Here is a 22,051-nt window from a genome sequence, read left to right on the forward strand (position 1 = left end):
ACTCCCGAAAAGACTGAGGTGGGTGTTTGTAGGGTCATGTGCTAAACCACTAGGTTTGGTGAGGTCTCACTTTTCCAGGCTGAGTTAGAGTACGTCAAGGGCATGGCAGGCTTCCTAATTCAATTCATTTAATATGGGAAGAACTATATAAAGAATCACTTAACCAATGGTAATGGATTAGATAATTCTTCATTAAGGGTGAGGTTTAACCTGAAAGGCTGAGATACCAACCCAGAAAACATTTAGAAAACCACATGGAAGTTAGCATTTTCAATCTTCAATTTAGATAGAGCAAATGGGCAGAGGAACATTAGCGTGCCGGTGTAGAAAGTGTTATCAAACAAAGAGAACTGAAGTGGAAAGCTGAATTCTAGATCTTGTGGTTGCTATTGTTGTTCTTAGTTGGTTTGTTTTAAGGAATCACAGGCATATACTTTATAATGTCCCATTCAGTTGAAAAGAGATTTCCTTCGTTTGATCTATTCTAGATTAGTGGAAATTCCTGTTGAGATATTTTACTTCAACAGAGCAAAGAGGTTGAAAAAAAGATTTTGGTACACAGAAATGTAATAAAAGGTATAAGTTATGGCAAGAAATAAGTAAGCTTTCAAGGTACCCTAGAAAACTTTTAATTTTATATACAGAGGTTATTCGAATCATTGAAGCCTGCACTATTTGTCTACAATCATTTTTGAAGTGATTGAAAACATAAGTTTAACTAAAAGCAGAAAAAAATTAATTTTACAGTGAAAACATGTTTAACTAAAAGCAGAAAAAAATTAATTTTACAAACATCCATAAGAGCATATTGTATAAACCCCCAGAAATTATATTTCATTTATTGATTCTTGCCCCCAAGTCAGAATTATTACTAAAAATGTCTTGGCCACACACACACACACACACACACACACACACACACACCCCACAAAAAAAGTGCCATCACCATTTATTTTCGAATTTCTGTTTCAGCCAACAGTTATCTCATGCTCTATAGAAAATGATTATTAAACAATGAGATTTGAGGTCTTTTACCATATGAAATAGCTTCTGAGAGTGGGAGCCAAGCCAGTGACAGGGAGAGGGATAAAGGGCAGTAGAAGGGGCATTAGCACTGCTCTCCAGTCCTCAGTGCAGGCATTTGATGTTATGTAAAGCGTCCTAACAAAGCAGCTTCCACCCCTGCCTCCACAGTCACGTTGCTGCTCCAAGACCCTTCTATATAAACATTCTGAAGCCACCATTGCCTGTCAGGGTCATTTTTGAGTCACTTTTTACAATCTGTACCATTCTGTTTACACTGCCACAAAATGAGCTGGACACCAAACACTCATCTGAAGGCCAGTGGGTCACACCCCACTGCTTCACTACGCACTAGAGCAAGCAGTTCATTATGATAACACAATTTAAACAATGTTCCAAATGGATTTTTTAATGAACATGTAAAACTCCAACAACCAATTTTTTGAGTTCTTCCAGGGTTTGGATGTTAAAGCCTGTCCATGTGCATAAATGTTAAATGTCCTTTTTGAACACAATTGCTAATGCCAATTGGAGATATTCCAAGGGAATTCATGAAGATAAATGAATTTTGAGTAGGTTTATTTGAGGAGTAGGAAAAGGATATACTTGAGTGACAAGCTAGAGGACATTCTAGACAAGAGAAAAGGCAATTGAAGATGTAGGGAGTAGTGATTAGGAGCTCTGGAATCAGGCACAACAAATAGCTGAAGCCCAAGATTGTTAGGGAGATTTGAGTCAATCTAGCTGTTTCAAATAGTTCTAATTTTTAGACTCAAATGAACTATATTTCATGGACTTAAAAATCTTGCAGATGTAGTCACAGAATTATTTGAAGATTTTTAGACATTATGGAGCATGCTGTAAAGATTCCAGAACACAAGAAATGAGCAAGAGTCAACAAATTAACAAACATTTTTAAACACTACTATGTTATGCTAGGCAATGATGCATAAGACCCAGTCCCTGTCCTCAAAGAGCTTGAAGTCTAGGAGGGAGGAAGAGAGAAATGGAGAGGCTTTGTAGGAAGTAACCTTCAGATGAACGGATCTTCAGTGAGAAGTAAGATTTTGCTACATAGGAGATAAGAAAGAGGAAAAATACCTTTTTTTAACCATAGGCTTCAGATGTGATGACTCTATCTTGTATATTCTCATCCAAACAATGTGTAAGACATGGGGCAGTAGGGCAAAATGACAACATTCCAAGACCACCTCCGCTCTCCACCCGGTTAGGTAACAGTTATGGGTATTGTACAGTTGACTTCAACCCAAGTACTTTTATATTCCTTAAATTTCTCTTTATATCCCCAAGGATATTTTGAGAGATTTAAAAAAATAAATTAAATTGATTTTATCTATAAAATTTTAAATTCTATCAGAAAAGTGAATGAAATTAGTATAAGGTAAAATCAATGCTCTTAATTGCTTACTGACCATTATTTAATAATCCTTTATCAGTTTCTTTTTTAGGGCTTGTATCAAAAATATGAACTTGTTATCTTCCACATATGTTTTCTTTTTTGGAAAATGGGGAATAGACTTTCTTTTATGGGGTGAAAATTTAAAAACCTAGGCTCACTGGATTCCTTACATTTTCATTTGTAGATAGCACAAAATTGAAAAAAAGATCAAGATCCAATAGATTGTAATGTTGACGAAAAACTAATCAAATGCAGTCATGAAGTAAACTAGAGTGTGTGTGTGTGTGTGTGTGTGTGTGTGTGTCCCAAAGAAATTCCATAGCATGGGTAAAGGCTGGAGCATATCTGGTATAGTAACACTTCACATGACATGCTGTTTACTGACAATACTAGATTTAGATTGCTCAAGTTCCAGGAAGTAATATATCCAATGTCCTCTGCTGTGATTAGGCTACTTTTGAAATAATAGATTCAATTCAAGAAGCCAATCTTGGGCTTCATATTTAAAAGGGATTTTGATAAACAGATGCATAAGGCCCAGATGAAAGGAATAGAGATATTTACTGTTAGGAAGCATGCTAGTTTAATTCAGAGATGTAGATAGGATTGGCATTAATCAACTATGCCTTTTAAAAATACTACTTTGTCTGAGAGGTGGAGGACAATTGGAAGGGACAAGAGGACTGAGACTAGAAGGGAGAGACTGTAGTAACCCAAGTGAGAAGTAAAGGATATTTGGCTACTGATGTAGATACAGAGAAGTGGAGGGAAATCCAACAGGAGGAGAATGGGTTGGATATCTATTCATGGGACACAGAGGGAGAGAAAGAGATACTGTTGTTTTGGGAACATGGTGTACAAGATGCTGGCAAGGCATTTTAATGACTATGATCAGTCAAACTGTTAGACATTCTAATCCGGTATACAGAACAATTAAGGTAGGGGACAAGACACAGGAGGCATCTGAATAAAGTGGATGTCAACAGTGACACTAATATGACCTTTTACACTTCGCGGATCACTTCAGCACTCAGTAACTCAGTTGGTATTTAATATAACTGTAACAAAGCAGGTCTTAGTATGACATTCTAGAAACATGAAAATCAAAATTACTTCATGTAAATTTGCTTAAGCTTTTAACACTAGTAAGTGACAGAACCAGGACTTGAAACCAGATTATCTGACACCAAATTCTGAGATTTTTTGGTGTGTCTTTTATTATACTCCAGAGCCTATGCACTGAGGATTTGAACTGTAGCAGGTGAGTCTCTAAGAGAAAGAAATATGGTCACCAGAGCTTAGGACACACCTATTTTTAGGGACTGAAAAGAAGAGAGCAGAGTAAAGGAAAAAGCGATAGAGAAGGAGAAAGTGCCTGGAGAGTATTTGGCTCTAGAAACCAGGTGGTGGGCAGAAGGTGGAGAGCTCCTACAATGAGGAAATGGTTAGCATTTTCAGATGTTACCTAGAGGATCAGCATGTTCATTGCTAAGAACAGATCACTTTCTTTACTGCACATTTTGCCTTTCTCATTTCATGCTCATTCTCATTTCACACGTTGTGGCTTTAGATCCTGACTAGATTATAAGTTCCTTGAGGGCAAGATCCAGGTCTTATTTTCCTTCTTGTCTCTGTACTGCCTAACGCAGTGATATACGTAGGCTAATAGGAAACCTGAAAGCTCTCTGCATGCAGATGATTAATCATCACTAAAATTTTTCCACAGGCACAGTCGCTAGTGCCAAAAGCACATTTGTTTAAAATGTGTGCTTAACTTTGAATGAATCTGCCTAAATGGTGCCATCTGTTCTTAGGCAGTTTCAGAAACATTTTAATACAATTTTACCTTTAAAAGGACAAACGTAGGGCCATGCCTATGAGACATACAGACATCCTTAAATAAACACAGAGCAGACACCAGCACATCCAATCACACTTGAAAAGCTCCACGTAAAGAATGTTTTCTGAGGTTTAAGAAATTTTTATCTAAAAGGACACCAACTGCTACTTCATGCAGAAAATATTTATAAGAAGTTACAAAACTGTAGGCAGGGACTCCTACAGCATATTACTGCATTTTAATTACAGACTCCAGAATATGCAATTTTAGTTTCTGTGGATCTCATATTCCTTTGAAATGGGTACACTATCAATATTCATTAATGGTTCACATTTTATGATGGTTTCAGAATATCAGTTTCGAAGCTGAAGACAGCTGTTGAGAAGTCTTTATGTTATTTGTTTATATTGATTGTCAGTTTGACTTTTGTTACAGTATTGTAGGATTTATTGTTGTGCGAATATGACAGTGAAATGAAACCCATGTTTAAGTTCTGCAAATAACTTACAGTCACTTCCAAAACACCTCAACTTAGGTTCTAAATTTGAGTTTGCGGTTTTACATGCACAGTTATTTGCTGATCCACTTTAGCAGGCAAAATCACACACTGGCCAGGTTTGGGCCTAGTTATTGTGGCAACAAGTAATGGGTCAGATTTTCAGCCTGTTTAACTCACTAGATACATCATCATCACCAAAACTATGCCAGCATTTTGACATCTGTTTATTTTGCTAGTTGGTGTAAATCAACTATGGTGTATATCAAGAATTTATATTTACAGAAAGAATTTCTGGTTGAATTACCATTCAGATATGTTACCCTGTCTGTAAATGGGTGCATCCATATTGAATGTTTTTTTGGTTAAATCTTATTTTAACCAAATAAGGTTTATTTGAGATCTGGACATATTTATTCGTATGAATACTCATTTGGAATATTTTGTTGTTGTGGCTGTTTCAGAGGATGATACTGCTAACTTGTCACTTGTATCTTGAATCAGATTACTTTCTTTCTTGTTCCAAAAAATGTAAAACGCAAAAAAGTGCGAAGAATAATTTGACCAACATCCATGTTTTCCAATCCAGGAATTGCTTCTAATAATTTTTAACTAAATGAAATAGAATACTGCAGATAAAGCTGAAGGCCCCTTTCTTGGCCTTTCATTTCCATCCCTCACAAATGCAATTGCTATCATTAATTTGGTGTATCCTTCTGGTCCATGTTTTTATACTTAATGACCTAAGTTATAGATTCATGAACAATATATAATATTGCTTTTTTAATTTTGTAAATTGTATCATAGTGTTCATATCATTATTTAACTTGCATTTTTTTCTCAGAATTCTGTTTTAGAAAACCATTTATGCCAATCTATCCAAAGTTGCTTTATTTTAACATCTCGGTAATTTGAATTATCTCAGTTTACTAATCTTTTCTGCCACAGATGTCTTCTTAGGTTCTACATCTTGCACGAATTTCTTGCTATTTATTTCTTTCTAGGAAATATATCTAGTAGTTTACTGATGGCTGTGGGTTATATGTATTTGCAACTTTGCCACATATTATCAGATTGCTTTCAACATTTGTTCTTAATTTATATTTCCACCAGCAGTACATAAAATTTTCCATTTCCTTATATCTCCACCAACACTTATTTTGTTAGACTCTTTTTTAAAATTTTTCTAGTCTGATGGGTGTAAAATAGTTTAACCTTATGGTTCTAAGTGATGTGGTTCTGATAATGTATAAATTTGAGCATTTTTTCCAAATATTCATTAACCGTTTCCAGATTTCTTCTTTATGAGTTACCTAGTTATATTCTTTGCTCACTTTTTCTTACTGATTGGCAAGAGTTATTTATTTTATTTATTTATTTATTTTTTGAGATGGAGTCTCGCTCTGTCACCCAGGCTGGAGTGCAGTGACATAAGCTTGGCTCGTTGCAATCTCTGCCTCCTAGTTTCAAGCAATTCTCCTGCCTCAACCTCCCAAGTAGCTGGCACTACAGACATATGACACCAATCTTGGCTTTTTTTTTTTTTTTTTTTTTTTTTTGTATTTTTAGTAGACACAGGTTTCATCATTTTGGTCAGGCTGTTCTCAAACTCTTGACCTCAAATGATCTACCTACCTCAGCTTCCCAAAGTGCTGGATTACAGGTGTGAGCCACCACACCCAGCCAAGTTCTTTATTTATTATTAATGTTCTGTCAGCCATATATACTGTAGATGTCTTCTAGTGTTTTAATTTTATGGTGGATTTTATCAGACAGAAGCTTTTACATTTTGGATTATCTTGGTCATATATTTTAAATCAATTTATTTTTGTGTTTTATGTCTTTTCTTAAAGTATCCATTACCTCCTTGGGCTGATTACAATATGCTTTCATGTTTTATTGTATTGGTGCTAGAATTGTTATTTCACACTTAAAGCTTTAATCTATTCTGGAATTTCTTTGTGTTCATAGTGTAAGAAAGCAATTTAAGTTATTTTTTCAAGATAGATAGCTGGTTATTCCAGCACCGTTTATTAAATAAGTGCATCCTTCCTCCACTGAGGGATGATGTCTCCTCTATCTCATACAGAGCTCCTCAGTGAGCACAGCATGTCTCACTGACCTAGCTGTCTGCTCCTGCACCAGTAACACACTGTTCTAGTTACTGTGGCTTTATGGTATACCTTCATAGATGGCAGGAAAGTCCCTTTTCTTGTTCTTCTTTCACATAATTACTTTTGCTTTTTTTCTTTTTAATTTTTGATATAGAAACTTCAATAAGGAAGTGTAAACAGCATTACTTTTCGTTTTATTTGAAGATTTCTCTTCTGTATAATATTTAGGATCAATTTGTCTTTTTCTGTAAACAAAAGCTGTAGCATTTTTATTTTAATTGCATTGAATATATAAGTTATATATAGACATTTATATATAGATTAGTTTTTCCATCTATGAAATGGTGCATTAATATTGTGTACACCCTTTATTCCAGTTTTCTTTGTCCTTTAATGTTATTTTATCATTTTTTCTATAAATTACATATCCTTTATAAAATTCATCCCTTATTATTTCATTGTCTTTCTTGTCATTGTGAATAATATTATATTTTCTGATTGTTTCTCTGACTTATTAGAACCTCATTCATTTTATATATTCATTTCATATCCAGCAACCATGCTAAACTTTTTAGTTCTTAGCCATTTGTTTGGAGATGCTCTTGCATTTTCTATGTAGACCACCATATTTTTTATACATAATGGCATTTTAAATTTCTTCTTTTTCTACTATTATGACTTCTATTTCTTTTTCTTGTTCATTATATTGTCTAGGGCCTCCACTTTAGTGTTGAATGGTAGCAGTGATGGTAGTTTTCTTTGTGGATTATGTTTACAATTGTGATCATTAATTTTTCTGATACACACATTCTCACCTTTTTTCCTATGAGATTAACATTAAGCATTTTCAATCTGGCTAGCCAAGGTTAACATATAGATTATAGTCAGGTAATAAAATAAAGCTCTATTGGCAAGAGGACTCAATCTATACCTCATTAGAACTCTTTTCTCGCTTTCTGAGTCAAACCATCCACATTGGTCATCAGTAATTCAAGAGGTAATACGTTAAAAATAACTTGCTTTAAAGGTCTGAGTTACAAGTGGTTTTGCTGCAGTTGACAGTTGGCTTCATGGGAAATGTCTTATCCCTAAAAATATCATTTTAAAACTTTTGATATTCTTCAAAAATTCTCATTGTTCAAATGATTTTTGTTCTGCAATTTTTTTATAGACTCCTATGAACCAAGCTTCAACCCGTTCCCACTGCATTTTCACTGTTCATTTGTCAAGCAAGGAACCAGGATCTGCAACTGTACGACATGCCAAACTTCATTTGGTTGATCTGGCTGGTTCAGAGCGAGTCGCAAAGACTGGAGTAGGGGGCCATCTTCTAACGGAGGCCAAGTATATCAACTTGTCACTACATTACTTAGAGCAGGTAAAATGGGCAGAGTGGGATGCATTAATAACTATAGCTACCATTTGCTGACCACACACTATGTATCAGGCATTCTATTAGAATTTCTTTTTATTATGCTAAAATAGATATAACATAAAATTTGCCATTTTAAGAATTTTTAAGTGTACAACTCAGTGGCATTAAGTACATTTATAAAGTTGTGCAACTGTCAACACTATCCATTTCTGAAGGTTTTTTATACTCTCAAACAGAATCTGCCCATTCCCCTATACTCTGGTCTCCGGTAATCTCTACTCTACTTTCTGTCTCTATAAATTTGCCTATTCCAGGTGTCTCATGTAAGTGGAATTATGCAACAGCTGTCTGTTTGTGTCTGGCTTATTTCACTTAGCATAACGTTTTCAAGTTTCATCCATGTTGTAGCATGTATCAGAATTTCTTCCTTTTTTAAACTGAATAATATCCAATTGTATGTCTATGTCACATATTGTTTATACATTCATCCCTGATGGATAGTTACATTGTTTCTGCCTTTTGGCTATTGTGACTAATGCTGCCAGGAACATTGGTAGATCTACTAGCATTTTGTATGTACTGTTTTATTGAAACCTCACAACAGCCCTAGATTGTAGGTATTAGTTACTATCCCCATCACATAGATTTTAAAATTCAAGTCTTCCAAAGGTCTTCCCACAAGGTTACCCAGCTAGGGGAGGGTGAGGATTTGATTCTAGATTTGCTTGGCTTCACAGCCTATACCTTTTTTCACTTTTAGTCTTACTGCCCTATTGTAAAATTAGTAGTCAGTAAGTAGAAGTTACAATTGGCTTCCTGTTACCTGTTTTCAAGCTAGTAGATTAACAATGGGAAAATAACTTTGAGATGGCTGACATGTTTCCTGCTTGGGGAGACTATTTAGTTGGTAATTTTGACCCCGTGGTGGTTCTCTTAGACTTGTAGCTTTCTCTTCCTACTTCTACTCCAAGCTGATTACAGTCCACCCCAGTATGGGCTCTATTTTTAATTTCTGAATTTAATGCCAGGGGAGAGAACACTCATCTGAATTTAGCTAAATAAATCTTTCAGAAAAAATATATTCATCTCTAAAATGAGTGGATTGAATTAGATGATTTCTCAAGTTCCATTTAGCTTTCTGAGTATAAGGGCTGTGAGTTGAATGTTAAAGATGGCAACTACTTCCAAATTCAAAAAATAATATATAATAAATAAGAAACACGATGAAAAATCTGAGTGGAGAAGTACAGACTCTTGGTGAGGCTGAAAGACATGTTAATGATTCGGCTAAAAGATTAGCAGGGAAAAAATATTTTTTTAAACTGCTTAATGAATCCTTCTGAGACTGATGTTACCTCAGTGTTAAATGCTATGTAATGGTCACATTGGCTAAAAAAACAGATGGAGAGAAACCTAAGGGACCCTATCTGAGCAAAGTACATGTGGCTACACTCCAACCAGATGAATCCCAGTCATGCAGCACCCAGAGATTAAGGCCAGCCTGGCATTCAGATCATTTTAGTGTTTTAACAAGAGTCAGCATTCCTAAGCTCTTTCCTGCTCAAATATTACACACTGCTTATACTTAACAGAGCTTTTTACTTAATAGAACACTTACAGAACATTGATATGAAAACATAATGGGCTGTATTCAAAGTGCTTTATTTCAAAGAAATACGTCTGCTTGTTTCGGATGGTAGCGCTGTCTGTTTTAATTTCCATTATATCCATCTGTTCATACAAAATTATGTTCATCAGTTGAATCAGACTTCCCACCAATTGTAATCACTCAAGAGAAATGTTCTGCCCTTAATTCTTTATTTTTTTTACCCTATAAGCCTTTACAAGCTGCTACTTGTCACTAAAACTGTTCCTCTCCTCACATTTCTTCCCTTCAAAATTCTTATGACCGCCTCATGTGAGTACTCTTGGAGGCTTTGTGGCATTGGATTTTCTATATCATTAATTTACTTACCTAACAAATATTTATAATGAACTACAATGTGCTGAGGGCTGCACTAGGCACTGGTGCCTAGTGGTGAACAAAATAGTAACAGTCCTTTCCCCAAAGACCTCTTGGTTCAGTGTAGGGAGACAGGAATTAAAGACATATTCTTTAAGTATGTAGCTGTTAGCCAGGTGAGAGCAGTGAAGAGAAAGTAAAAGGAGTGAGAGGAGCTTGCAGTGGGGAATCTGACTGAGACTGAGGAGGTGAGAGGTGATGATGGTTTTCTTAGGGCCTGATACCACGCAGAGACTGGAGGAATGAGTAGGGTTGAGCCAATTAAGAATGGGTCAGAGCGTGTCAGGCAGTGGGAATTGCAAGCCTGTCGGCTCTTAGCTCTAGCCCAGGGGGGTGAATTTGCTCAGGGTCTCAATGACATTCACATGTCATTGGCCCTTGGTCTCTGTAACTGATGTTTCATTTTCACCCACTGCATCACTCCAGCTGTTAACCATTTACACTGATATACAAGTGTCTTCACAGGAAAAGAAGAGGTTCAACATAAGATAATGGAGAGAGAAGAGATTAGTAGGAGAGGAAAGAAAAACATAAATATGGAAAATCTCTGTGAGCATAGACATGTGAGGCTGAGTAAATCTAGGAGTAGGTGTTAGAGAGTAAGTAGGTTGGTAGAAGAGGAATTTTGAATTTCACACAGAAAGAAATGAGAAAACCAAGGAGTACATAGGAATAAGAATAATAGAGTAGGAAGATATTTAATGAATAATGAAATTCAAGGATCTTTGTTAATCAACTTCTCTTTATGTAGTACTTTATTATGGGACTAATAAGACTGCAGATGTAACACAATTTAATTTAATTAGCTTCATTCATTCATTCAACAAATTGTGATTGAATGTTTACTGGGGCTTGAGTTATGTTGGGCAATGGGGATAAATGAATGACCTGAAGTAGGCCAGACTATCATGTTAGCCAGCAGAATAGCAAAGCATACAAATAAATACTTAGCAGTACAGTTATTTGAAATCTGTAATAGAAATCCATCTGAGTGTTGGTAATCAATTATATCCTCTCTTTCTCAGTTTCAATATATAAGATAGAGATGGAATGGGAAATCATTTGGTAACTTGTCTTACTTCAATTAGCCTACATTGGTTCCACAAATTCCATGCAGCATTATAATTACTTTTTGGCCATAACTGTGAAATCTCACACCTGCTCAAAGTGGGTAGCCTCTCTGAGTTGAATGTACTTTGTGTGTTCACAAGTAAATAACTTTCTGTTTGCCAGAGTATTGTTGCTTTTGGAGTTCTCCTTGTGTATGCAGTACTTGTTGCAAAAAGTTTCCTCAAAAACATTTTAAGCCACAGTAACAGAGTACATCTTGGCCCTGAAATTGAGTTTATGAGAGGAAAAGGGAGACATGCATACTGTCCTAAATCTCACCGAGTGCTCCTGGTGTGACCCGTAGCCTCTATCAGCCCAGACATCAAGTGAGAACCCACTAGAAATGAAGTGCTTGCTCTGGACCACTACAGAAATCAGAATCAGAGTTGCCTTCAGCCATTATTCAAAATAAATGGGACTTTTTCAGAGTTTTAGTTTCTATTTGGCTTCCACTGAATGTGTTGTGTTCAGGAGAAAAAGTAATGGTGTCAGTGTCAGTTGTAACACTCCAAATCTTTGTCAGTTTTCATAGGATAATTTTCCAAATGCTTCTGACCTCCTTTAAAAAAAAAATCTTTAACTCATTAAATAGTAAATAGAATTATTGATTGCAGGCACAGTTTCTAGATACTTGGAGATATTATTAAGCATAATGTGAGGTTCCACTCCTTGTCACTTAAAGAATGACTTCAGGAATATTTGCCATTGTATTTGTACATGCAATCTAAGATGGAAAGAATAAAAATTAAAAAATCAGGTTTTATGACTACCCCATTTTCTTGTGCCTTTCAGATAATTTGGTTCCTGCCCAATTTAAGAACTCACAGCAGTCCCGCAAAGAATAATCTACCTCTGCCTCTTTCCTGAATATCTGCTATTTCTGGGTCATTCCAAAGTTTTATATCTGCTCCAAGTGGGCTGGTCCAAGTGGGCTGGGCTTATGGTATTCCTAAAGCTCCTTGAGAGCGGATAAGATACCTTCTCAGGGGCCTCTTCTAAAGAAATGGCCCACAAGTGTGTTGATACAGTAAAAATTAGTCTTCAAGAGTTTCATAAAGAACATTACATGAAGAACATTTTATAAAGAACGTTTTTTTCGATAACACTGAGTGCTTTTTTGCTTACTAAGAATGATTCCAGAAATTATCTCTATTAATTTTTAAAACATTTCTGTGAGATAGACATTTCAATACTACTTTTACAAGTGAGGGAACTGAGGCTCACTTTAGTTAAGAGGCTCACTTTATTTAAGAGATTTCCCTAAGATGACTGCCTTCATTTTCTCCATTTTTAAGACCATATTTTCTAATCTATCATCCCAATTTGATCTCCAATTCTTTAGAAAGCCCTTTCTAGAGAGGACGTTGGAATTGCCTCTGCAATGCCATTGCCAGTGAGAAGTGTATCCAGGAGCCCATCCCAACTTGTCAGGTAGATCCTGACTGATCTAAGTGAATTGGAGCCTGTCTTTCTCCTGGCTATAGTGATTAGTTCAAGGCTGGGCCCGGGACCCAAGCTCATTTCCACTGAAGCTCAGGAATTTTGTTTAATAATTAGGAAAGAAAAATTCTTTCTCACCTAAGTTATGAATAAGGAAGTATGTAACATCAGGGCTTTTGGCAACCATTGTGGGGCCACAAGAAGAGACTGACTTCTACCACATGGAAGATATAGCAGAGATATGAGCAAAAACTAAGTCCTTGATGGTAGCATTAATCTTTTGGTTTCCTTCTAACTTAAAGCCTTTCCTATTTCAATCACATGAACCAATACATTTTCCTTATAATTAAAACCAGTTTGGGTTACATTTTCTGTTTCTTGCAACCAAAAGCAAGTTTACTAACACATGATTAATTTAATATCAACTGGGGCCGGGCACGGTGGCTCATGCCTGTAATCCTAGCACTTTGGGAGCCTGAGGTGGGTTGATCACTTAAGGTCAAGAGTTTGAGACCAACCTGGCCAACATGGTGAAACCCATCCGTACTAAAAATACAAAATTAGTTGGGTGTGGTGGTAGAAATGCCTGTAATCCCAGCTACTTGGGAGGCCGAGCGAGGAGAATCGCTTGACCTGGGAGGCAGAAGTTGCAGTGAACTGAGATCGTGCCATTACACTCCAGCCTGGGCAACAAGAACAAAACTCCACCTCAAAAAAGAAAATTAATATCAACAGGAAGTTTAATAAGCATATTCTCCTTTAAGTTGTTAGTAAAGCCATTGAATGAAAAGACATCAATATTGTTTCCTAGAGCAGGATAAAACCAGTGACATTTGTTTTATAAAAGGACTTCAAAGTACTTAGAGAAATTATTTATGAGCAATAATGCCACTGTCTCTGCATATCTGTCAGCCCAGCCCGTTTGGATATTTGGGCCCTCCTTGCATGTTTTTAGATACTTAATCTGTCCTCTTCATTCTTAGAGTCTGGAGTTCTGCTTGGCATCTCTTGCCACTCTGACTTTGGTCTGCCATATTCCCCACCTCCTTTCCAGTTACACTGAAACTTAGTTCTCTCAAACCTCCTTCCATACTGATGACCTTCACGCTGCCTTCCTAGGACATACTAAGTAATCTTCTCATTCATTAATTGATTTATTTAACAAAAATTTGTCGAGCACACGTTATATTTGTCAAATTTCTTAGTTGTAAACTGGAAAATCCACTCTAGCTATTTTAAGAAGCATGGTTTATTAAACATAAAAAATCTCAAAAAAAATCAGAAAACTGGTTTTGGCTGCTACACAGAGCAACCAGGAAACACACCTAACCACACCACTGAACTGCGCTGCAAAGTATTACTGTATAGCCACATGGCACTGAATTCCAGAAACTTCCCCACAGCTGCCTCAGAAGAATCAGATGCCTCTGCCACCATGACCCCCACAAATCTGAAGTTCCTCCTTATGCCTACCACCTCTCACTGCTTACCTCCAAACCCCACATAGGGCTGTCTGCGTGGTGGAGCTATGTGTTAAACAAAACATGAGTTCCAAGACTGACTAGGAGAAGTAATTCCATAGGAAGTCAAACTAGAAGGAGGGCTGCCATGAGAGCTGAGGGAGACAGCTTTGTTTCTGCCATGTTACCAAGTACTGAGCACTGTTCTAGGCAGCAGGGGTCAAGCTATGAAGAAAAGAGACAAAATCTCTGGTCTTGTGGAGCAGAAAGCCTAGCGGGGAAGCAGACAGCAAATAAGTACCTAGATATAATTTTAATAGTGATACATACTATAAGAAAAATGAAATAGATTAACAGGCTGGAGGTAGGTGTATTATTTTTGACAGGGTGTCCAGGGGATGCCCTGTGAGAAAACAAAATTTGAGCAAAGATGTGAGTAATAAGAAGCAGAAAACTGCACAGAAGTCTGGGCAAGAGCACGCTAGGCAAAATGAACAGCAGTTTCAGAGGCTCTGGTGTGGGGATAAGCTCGTCATGCTGAATTAACAATCAGAAGGCCAGTGCAGGCACAGGGAACATGACAGGACTTGATGTCAGGTAGGTAGACGGTCAGATCACACAAGAGCTGGGATATAATGCTAAGTGTATTAGGGAGTGACTTGGCATAACTTAACATTGTGTGAAGAGTTCTCTGGCTGCTATGTGGAGATCAGATCATGGAAGGGCAAAAGTAGAAGCAGGGAGACTAATCCAAGGCCTGTGTGGTTGCCCAAGCAAGGGACCCCAGAGGATTGAACTAGAGTGGTGGTGGTAAGAAGAGGTGGTGAGAAGTGGTCCAATTCCTGGCAAGTGTTGTAGGTAAACCTAATAGAAATTGCTGATGATATTGGGTGAGGGCAAATCAAGGGTGATTGCCTAAGGTTTTGGCCTGAGCGACCAGATTGATGGTGGGGCCTTAATGATTATGGGTAAGATCTGAGAAAGAATCAGGCTTGAAGGCAGAGAGGAAAGAAATCAAGAATAGAAATCCCGGTAGAGATGGAGAGTTGCGAAGACGATAGTAGCTCAGGGAAGAGGTTGAGATTGATGGTATAAATGGGAAGACATCAGGATATCGATGCATTTAAAAGCCAGGCAGTGGCTGGGCATGGTGGCTCACATCTGTAATCCTAGCACTTTGGAAGGCTGAGGTGGGTGGATTACTTGAAGCCAGGAGTTTGAGACCAGCCTGGCCAACATAGCAAAACGCTGTCTCTACTAAAGATACAAAAAATTAGCTGGGCATGGTGGTGCATGCCCGTAATCTCAACTACTCAGGAGACTGAGGCACGAGGATTACTTGAACCCAGGAATAAAGACTACAGTGAGCTGAGATTGTGCCACTGCACTTCAGCACTCCAGCTTGTGCAACAGAGAGAGACTCTGTCTCAAATAAATAAGTTAATAAAATAATAATTAAAGCCAGGCGATTGGATGAGATTACATTGGGAGAGAATGTAGATAAGACAGAAAAGAGGATCAAGAACTGAGCCCTGGGGCACGCCAAAGTTTGTAATTTGGGAATAAGAAAAAGAAACATTCATTAACTAGTTTTTGAGGAAAGATGAAAACCAGGAAAGTGTGGTGTCCCAGTTACCAAGTGAACAGTGTTTCCCAAGAGAGGCAGTGAGTACCAGCGTCGCATGCTTACTCAGCTCCTAAGTCCAGTAAGAGGACAGTCAGTGCTCTTGGTACAATGAAGGTTGCTGATGAACTTGGCAAGAGCCATCTTCATTTAGGACTGTAGTGGGCATGCAGAATGGGAATTGTGCAGATGAAAGGGAAATTATTTCAGATGAGAGAGGAAGTAATTGTAGGAGAAAGGTAGGAGAGAGCAGATGAGGGCAAGGATGGAGGGCTGGCCTTAGCAGCACAACAATAAGAAGGTGAAGGGCAGAGCGTATAGGGGCTTTAATGATGGAGACATGAGATAGCTCTGGTCAGGGTTCTGAATCTATATCTATCATATCTAGTAGAAGTGTGGCCATCAGCTCAAAATGAAATTGAGGAGAGAAGGAGAAGGTGAACAAAGATGTGAAAAAAAAGAAAGTGTGAAGGTCTTATTTCTGAGAGTTGAAAAGTGATTTCTGAGAGAGAGATCACAGGATTACTGAATTGTACTAACATCTGTGGTCATGAATTTAGAGTGAGACTAGTGGTATAGTTGTATATTTTGCTTGAAACAGCCTTCAAAAAACAATGCTCCCTTTTTGTTTTGTAAACCAAAATTGTAGTGGAGGTTCTGGTGATGGAAATTACACTCCCGGGAGAAGGGAGGACTAGAACAATGACAGGTGCTGGTGGAGGTATTTTCAGGAGCCAAGGTCCTGTGATGTCCTTGAAGACACATCTTGTGGGTGGCTGATTACTGCTGCTTTGTAATGAACATTCTAGCACTGGATTCGTCTGCCCAGGATAACCCTGAGCCCCAGGTGCCTCCTTTTGGGACAACCCCAGCAGCCTTTGCTCCATCTGCCATCTATCCATCTAGTACCTTCTTATTAAGTATCTAAGGAACTCATGAAGATTAAGATGAGCCAGCCTGAGTTGAACCAAGATAAATTTCCCCTGTTGCTTACAATGGGAGCAAGCCTATATACAGCACTTGTTATGGGTTAGGTACTATTCAAAGTAATTTGCACAGTTTAACTCTTTTAATCATCTCAACTACCTTTGAGTTAGGTACTATTTTTATTCCTATTTTACAGATGAGGAGACTGAGGCATGTTGAGTGACGTGCCCTAGGAAAGCTAGGACTCAAACCTAGACAGTCTTGCTTGATAATCTGGGACCTCAACCACTATCCTTTACTGTTTCCCTAAGTTCTTGTTTACTGGTGTACAGCCCAATTTTGGTAGTATTAATCAGTCATGTTTTACTCTTGTGTTTTTATACACATTTTCCAGTCGCTAAAAGCAGAATAATAGTGTATCCAATTCTATACAGGTTATTTCACTTGTCCAAAATTTATGGGGCTCATAATGCCACAGTTATGCTACATTTACTTTATTCAGTCTTTACCGTCTTGTACTGAATATTGTTGTTAAGCTGTTTATTCTGTTCTCAAGTTTTGGGCTTCACGCTGCATTTAGTTATTATTTCCTTTTGTATTTTCATTGCTGTTGAAGCTCTGTTGTTTGTCAGGTGTGCATTTTCTGCTAAATTGATCCCATTACCTTTCTACTTTACCACAGGTTATCATTGCTCTTTCAGAAAAGCATCGTTCACACATTCCTTATAGAAACTCCATGATGACCAGTGTCCTAAGAGACAGTTTGGGAGGGAACTGCATGACAACTATGATTGCAACACTCTCTTTGGAGAAAAGGAATCTTGATGTATGTTGGCTCTCGTTTCTGGTGATCTTAATCTGGGTTTTCACTGCTAGCTCATGAGACAGAGTTGAGGATCTTAGGATGGGTTTCCACTTTTTCAGCTGGGTTGAGATATGCCTTCAGAGGGCAGTACCCTACAGAGTTCACAGCTTTGGGCTATTTGTCATTATTATAATAACTCCATTTGAGAATTGACTTCATATAGCACAGGATAGTTTGAAGAAGCCTCATCCACAAATTTGGAAGGCCTGCTGATGGATTGGCCATACTTCACCCAAAGAAATGGGAGAGCTGACCCCTCCACTTCTCTTGCTTGATTTTGCCCTGATGACTGAGATCTAGATACCTTGGACACATCTCTGAGATGTGTCCCTAGAAATGTCACTGAGCGAAGCAATCAAGATGCCTTGGTAAGAGCTAGCTGCTGAATGGCTCTTCTGGGTTGCTTTAGAACCAGATGATGTTTAATGTTTGGGATCCAGACATTCCCCAGAAGAGGAAAACAGGCAAGGTCATTCTTAAAACAAGGCTAAGACTTTGATTATAAGATGCCTTGACATGCCTCTCTTTTTGACCTGTTATGAACCTTTATTTTGTGATCCTTCATGTGTGTGGATTATGGCTCTTGCTATGATTATGATTCATATATTTGGTTCCGGTCTAAGTGATCAACAACTGAAAACACATACTATACCAGCTGCCACTTAGGACTTTAGGATCTCTCACTTTTTGGCATTGGTAATTTTATTAAGTCAAAATAAAATTTGGTTTAAAAATGATGTTCTAGAGCAAGGGTCCCCAACCCCCAGACCGTGGACCAGTACCAGGTCTGTGGCCTATTAGGAACTGGGCTGCACAGCAGGAGGTGAGTGGTGGTGAAGCGAGCGTTACCGCCTGGGTTCCACCTCCTTTCGATCAGTGGTGGCATTAGATTCTCATAGGAGCGCAAACCCAATTGTGAACTGCGCATACAAGGGATCTAGGTTGGGCACTCCTTATGAGAATCTAATGCCTGATGTTCTGAGTTGAAACAGTTCCATCCTGAAACCACACCAACTGTACCCCTTGTCCATGGAAAAACTGTCTTCCAGAAAACCAGTCCCTCTGCCAAAAAGGTTGGGGACTGCTATTCTAGAGCAAAGCTTCCTAATTTAGGGGCTTGGTTCCTCATTGTGATTTTTATACACATCACTCTTTAAGTGTGTATCTTTTTTCTGTGGAAAAAAATTTAAGTTTTATCTAGAGAGAAAGATCTATCTATGCCATAATATTTTAAGAAGTTACTTTGCTTTCTTAGGAGTCTATATCTACCTGCAGATTTGCACAGCGAGTGGCACTCATAAAGAATGAAGCTGTTCTTAATGAAGAAATTGATCCTAGATTGGTAAGCAACTTTTAACCATAGTAAAAAAGTATATTAAAGTATATCAAAGATTAGCTAAAACTTGTAGGCACACTTACTCTGTACTGGGAATGTTCTAAGTGGTGGAAACGTATTAATTCATTTAATCCTCTAAATAACCTATGAGTAGATGCTATCTCTGTCTCCACCTCAATGATAATAAAACTGAGGTAAAAAGATGTTTGATAACTTGCTCAGAGTCAGAGTGCTAATAAGTAGCTGAGGCAGGCTTCACATGCAGGCAGTTTAACTCAAGAGCCTCTGCTCTTCCTGCCGGCTGCTCCTTATTGCTTCACTGTGGAGACATGCAGGGAGTCCTAAGGACTCATCCAACAGAATCACACACAATTACATTTATATGCAGAACTTAGCCTTTCAAAATATATCACTTTAACTATCTAGAGACTATAATAGTCCACCTTATATGAAAGCTCAGAAAGAAAGAGAAGTCCTCATATTCAGTAGAACCATATTTTACACACTTGCTCTGTTACTTGTTCTGGAGTTTTTAAAAATTCATTATTGGTTTGATCCATGGAACAATAGTCAAACTTCTAGTTTTATAACAATAAATCCTGCTTTATCAGAGCAATGTTTTTAAGCAAAAGAAAAAACAAAAAATCTACATGGTAATAATTTAGCTCATTATAAATGCAGAAGTTTTCTATTCTCTATTTTGTTAGTTTTCTGTAAATGAAATACAACACTGAATCCATTTATGCCAACATTGAAAATGTTAAAATAAAATATCTCAACTGTGTCAAAATCCATAATTAATGTTACATTATTTTTCAAATCACTCAGTTTTTATTTCTCTAGTATATAAGCTAGTGTGGGTTTAGTAAATCTGCATTATAAAAAAAAAAAAAGATGTGAAATCTTACCAGCAGTGTTTCATTTACAAATTTCCCAAATCCAAAAAAGTTATCAAATTAATTGTTTCCCATAATTACTTCCTCTTATTTGTCTTTCTCCTCTTTCTCCCCATGGAAGGACAGAGGGAAAGGAGGACAAAGGAATAATGAGGCTGTTTTCTTCTGCTTGCCTCAGAAAGCACCACATTCCTCTGATGGAGTTCTCTTCTGGAGAAACCAATGAGTGAGGCAGGATCTATTTCAGGATAGTCCCTGGTGAGGAATCAGCAGCACACAGTGTTCCTGCTGGAGAAAGGAGACAGAATGAAAAGGCAGGATTCAAGTGGAACTGAACTCCTAGGGTGGATTTTGTTGCTGTCCCTACCCTTCCAGCAACCCAATAGCATTACAGTGCTGAATGAGAGAGTTAAAGTTATTGGCCCCAAGACAAAAATTAGTTCATAATTTAAGGAAAATAAACATATTACACACATTGGAGCATTTTTGTTTTTTGGGTTTTTGTTTTGTTTTGTTTTGTTGCATTTGACTAGAGACTTTCCTTTGAAGGAACGTGAAGAATTTGAAGAAAGGTAAACATTAACACGTGTTTGATATAGGTCTGTGAGAGTTTTGAAGAAAAGAGAAATCAGGAATCAAAAGCTAATAGCTGATAATTGAACAAATATTAGGGTCTTCCTGGTGCAGACTAATCTGGTAATTGACAAGTGTTGGTTCCTGGTCTCTTTTACAATTGCTTCTAAAAACTGACATTACTGTCAGTCATTTTATATACAGAGCTTGTCTGAGGCACAAGTGACAATTGAGAATTTGTCCTACAAACCACTCAAGACAAAACTTGGGTGGCATTTCCTGTATCTTACTGTCAAAATTTAATGGCAAATATAGAGCCAGCCTATATGATCATGATCATGATCACCAAGGAGTTGCTCTGCTTCCTTTAAAAGTATTGGCACCTCAGAGAATCAAAATGATAAAAGAACTATGAACAAGGCCAGAGGCTGTGGTGATGGAGCATGAGCTCAAATCTCCTAAGGATGCCTCTAATGCCAGGGTCCCTTCAGTAACTGGATGAGAGGCATAACTGCAGTCATCTCAGAACCACAAAAACTTGGCTTAGTTTTGAAATTTTTATTCAATAAGGCAGGAAGATAAGTTGGTATTAGATTTGACTTTAAAAGCCTTAGTAAAAATAGAATATGACATCAATATTAGTTTAATAGAGAAAGGTGCCAGTGTAGTGACTGTCTCAGGATTTTCATTCTGTGTTAGACTGATGATCCTAAGAATGTTTTTTTTAAAAAAAGAAGCAAACAAAACCCACATGATCCTGTACATTTCAGTAAAATCCTAGGAGCACTGAGATATTCAAAATACTCAATATCATGTTCTTTGGGACTGCTGGTCCTCTTGATATGGTCCAAATAATCTGAAACTCACTTGTATACCCTAGCATCTTTGAAATACATATGTAAGGTTGAAAGGAAGTAAAGGAATTCTCCAGGGCCCAGAAACTAAGCAGAGGCTGCAGTTGTCCTGGAGTGGAGATGTAAAGGAGGTTGTAGCAAAGGAACAGAGATCAAAGCCCTGGGATGTTGTAAGATGGGTACTGAACCTAAGACATCCTCTCCTTTCCCCAACATAAAACCAGTGAAAGGGAGAACTAGAAAAGGAAACAAGGAAACAATCTATCCACTACCACATGGAGATGTCAGGGCAGCTTGTCCACTTTAGACTGGACTCTAGGCAGAACAAAAGTAGTTTCTCTGAACATTTGAAACCTAGCTCCACCTCACATAGATTTGAAGTTCAAATTTACTAACCTTTTTAGTTTAATGAGTAAAGCTACTGAGAGGAAGGAAGGAAGGAAGGACGGACCAGATCCTATGGTGTTTTTCTTTCAAGTTTTGAGTAATACCAAATATTCAAGAAAGAATAAAAGCTGGATCAAGCCTGCTAATTTTGCGTTATGATAGGAAGATTATTAATATGACGTGGTATCATTACTGAGTTGGGTTTATTTTGGGAATTCAAGGTAATCTATCACTAGAAAATACATCAATGTATAGTATAAGAAAAAAATAGGAAAAATTAAAACCAAA

General features: G+C 37.6%; 1 protein-coding gene across 1 annotated transcript in view; it reads left to right on the forward strand.

Moving 5' to 3' along the window:
- The window catches only part of KIF6 (kinesin family member 6), a 383,773-nt gene that overhangs the window by 120,112 nt on the left and 241,610 nt on the right, over positions 1-22,051 (forward strand). Inside the window, exons 7-9 of the mRNA XM_064360441.1 lie at positions 8,065-8,271; positions 17,535-17,678; positions 18,973-19,059. Coding sequence (XP_064216511.1) covers positions 8,065-8,271; positions 17,535-17,678; positions 18,973-19,059 — 438 coding nt within the window. The remainder of the gene's footprint in view (positions 1-8,064; positions 8,272-17,534; positions 17,679-18,972; positions 19,060-22,051) is intronic.

Source organism: Aotus nancymaae, unplaced genomic scaffold (genome assembly GCF_030222135.1).
Source record: "Aotus nancymaae isolate 86718 unplaced genomic scaffold, 86718_ANA_hifiasm-v0.15.2.pri h1tg000040l, whole genome shotgun sequence".
In the NCBI taxonomy this organism is placed as follows: domain Eukaryota; kingdom Metazoa; phylum Chordata; class Mammalia; order Primates; family Aotidae; genus Aotus; species Aotus nancymaae.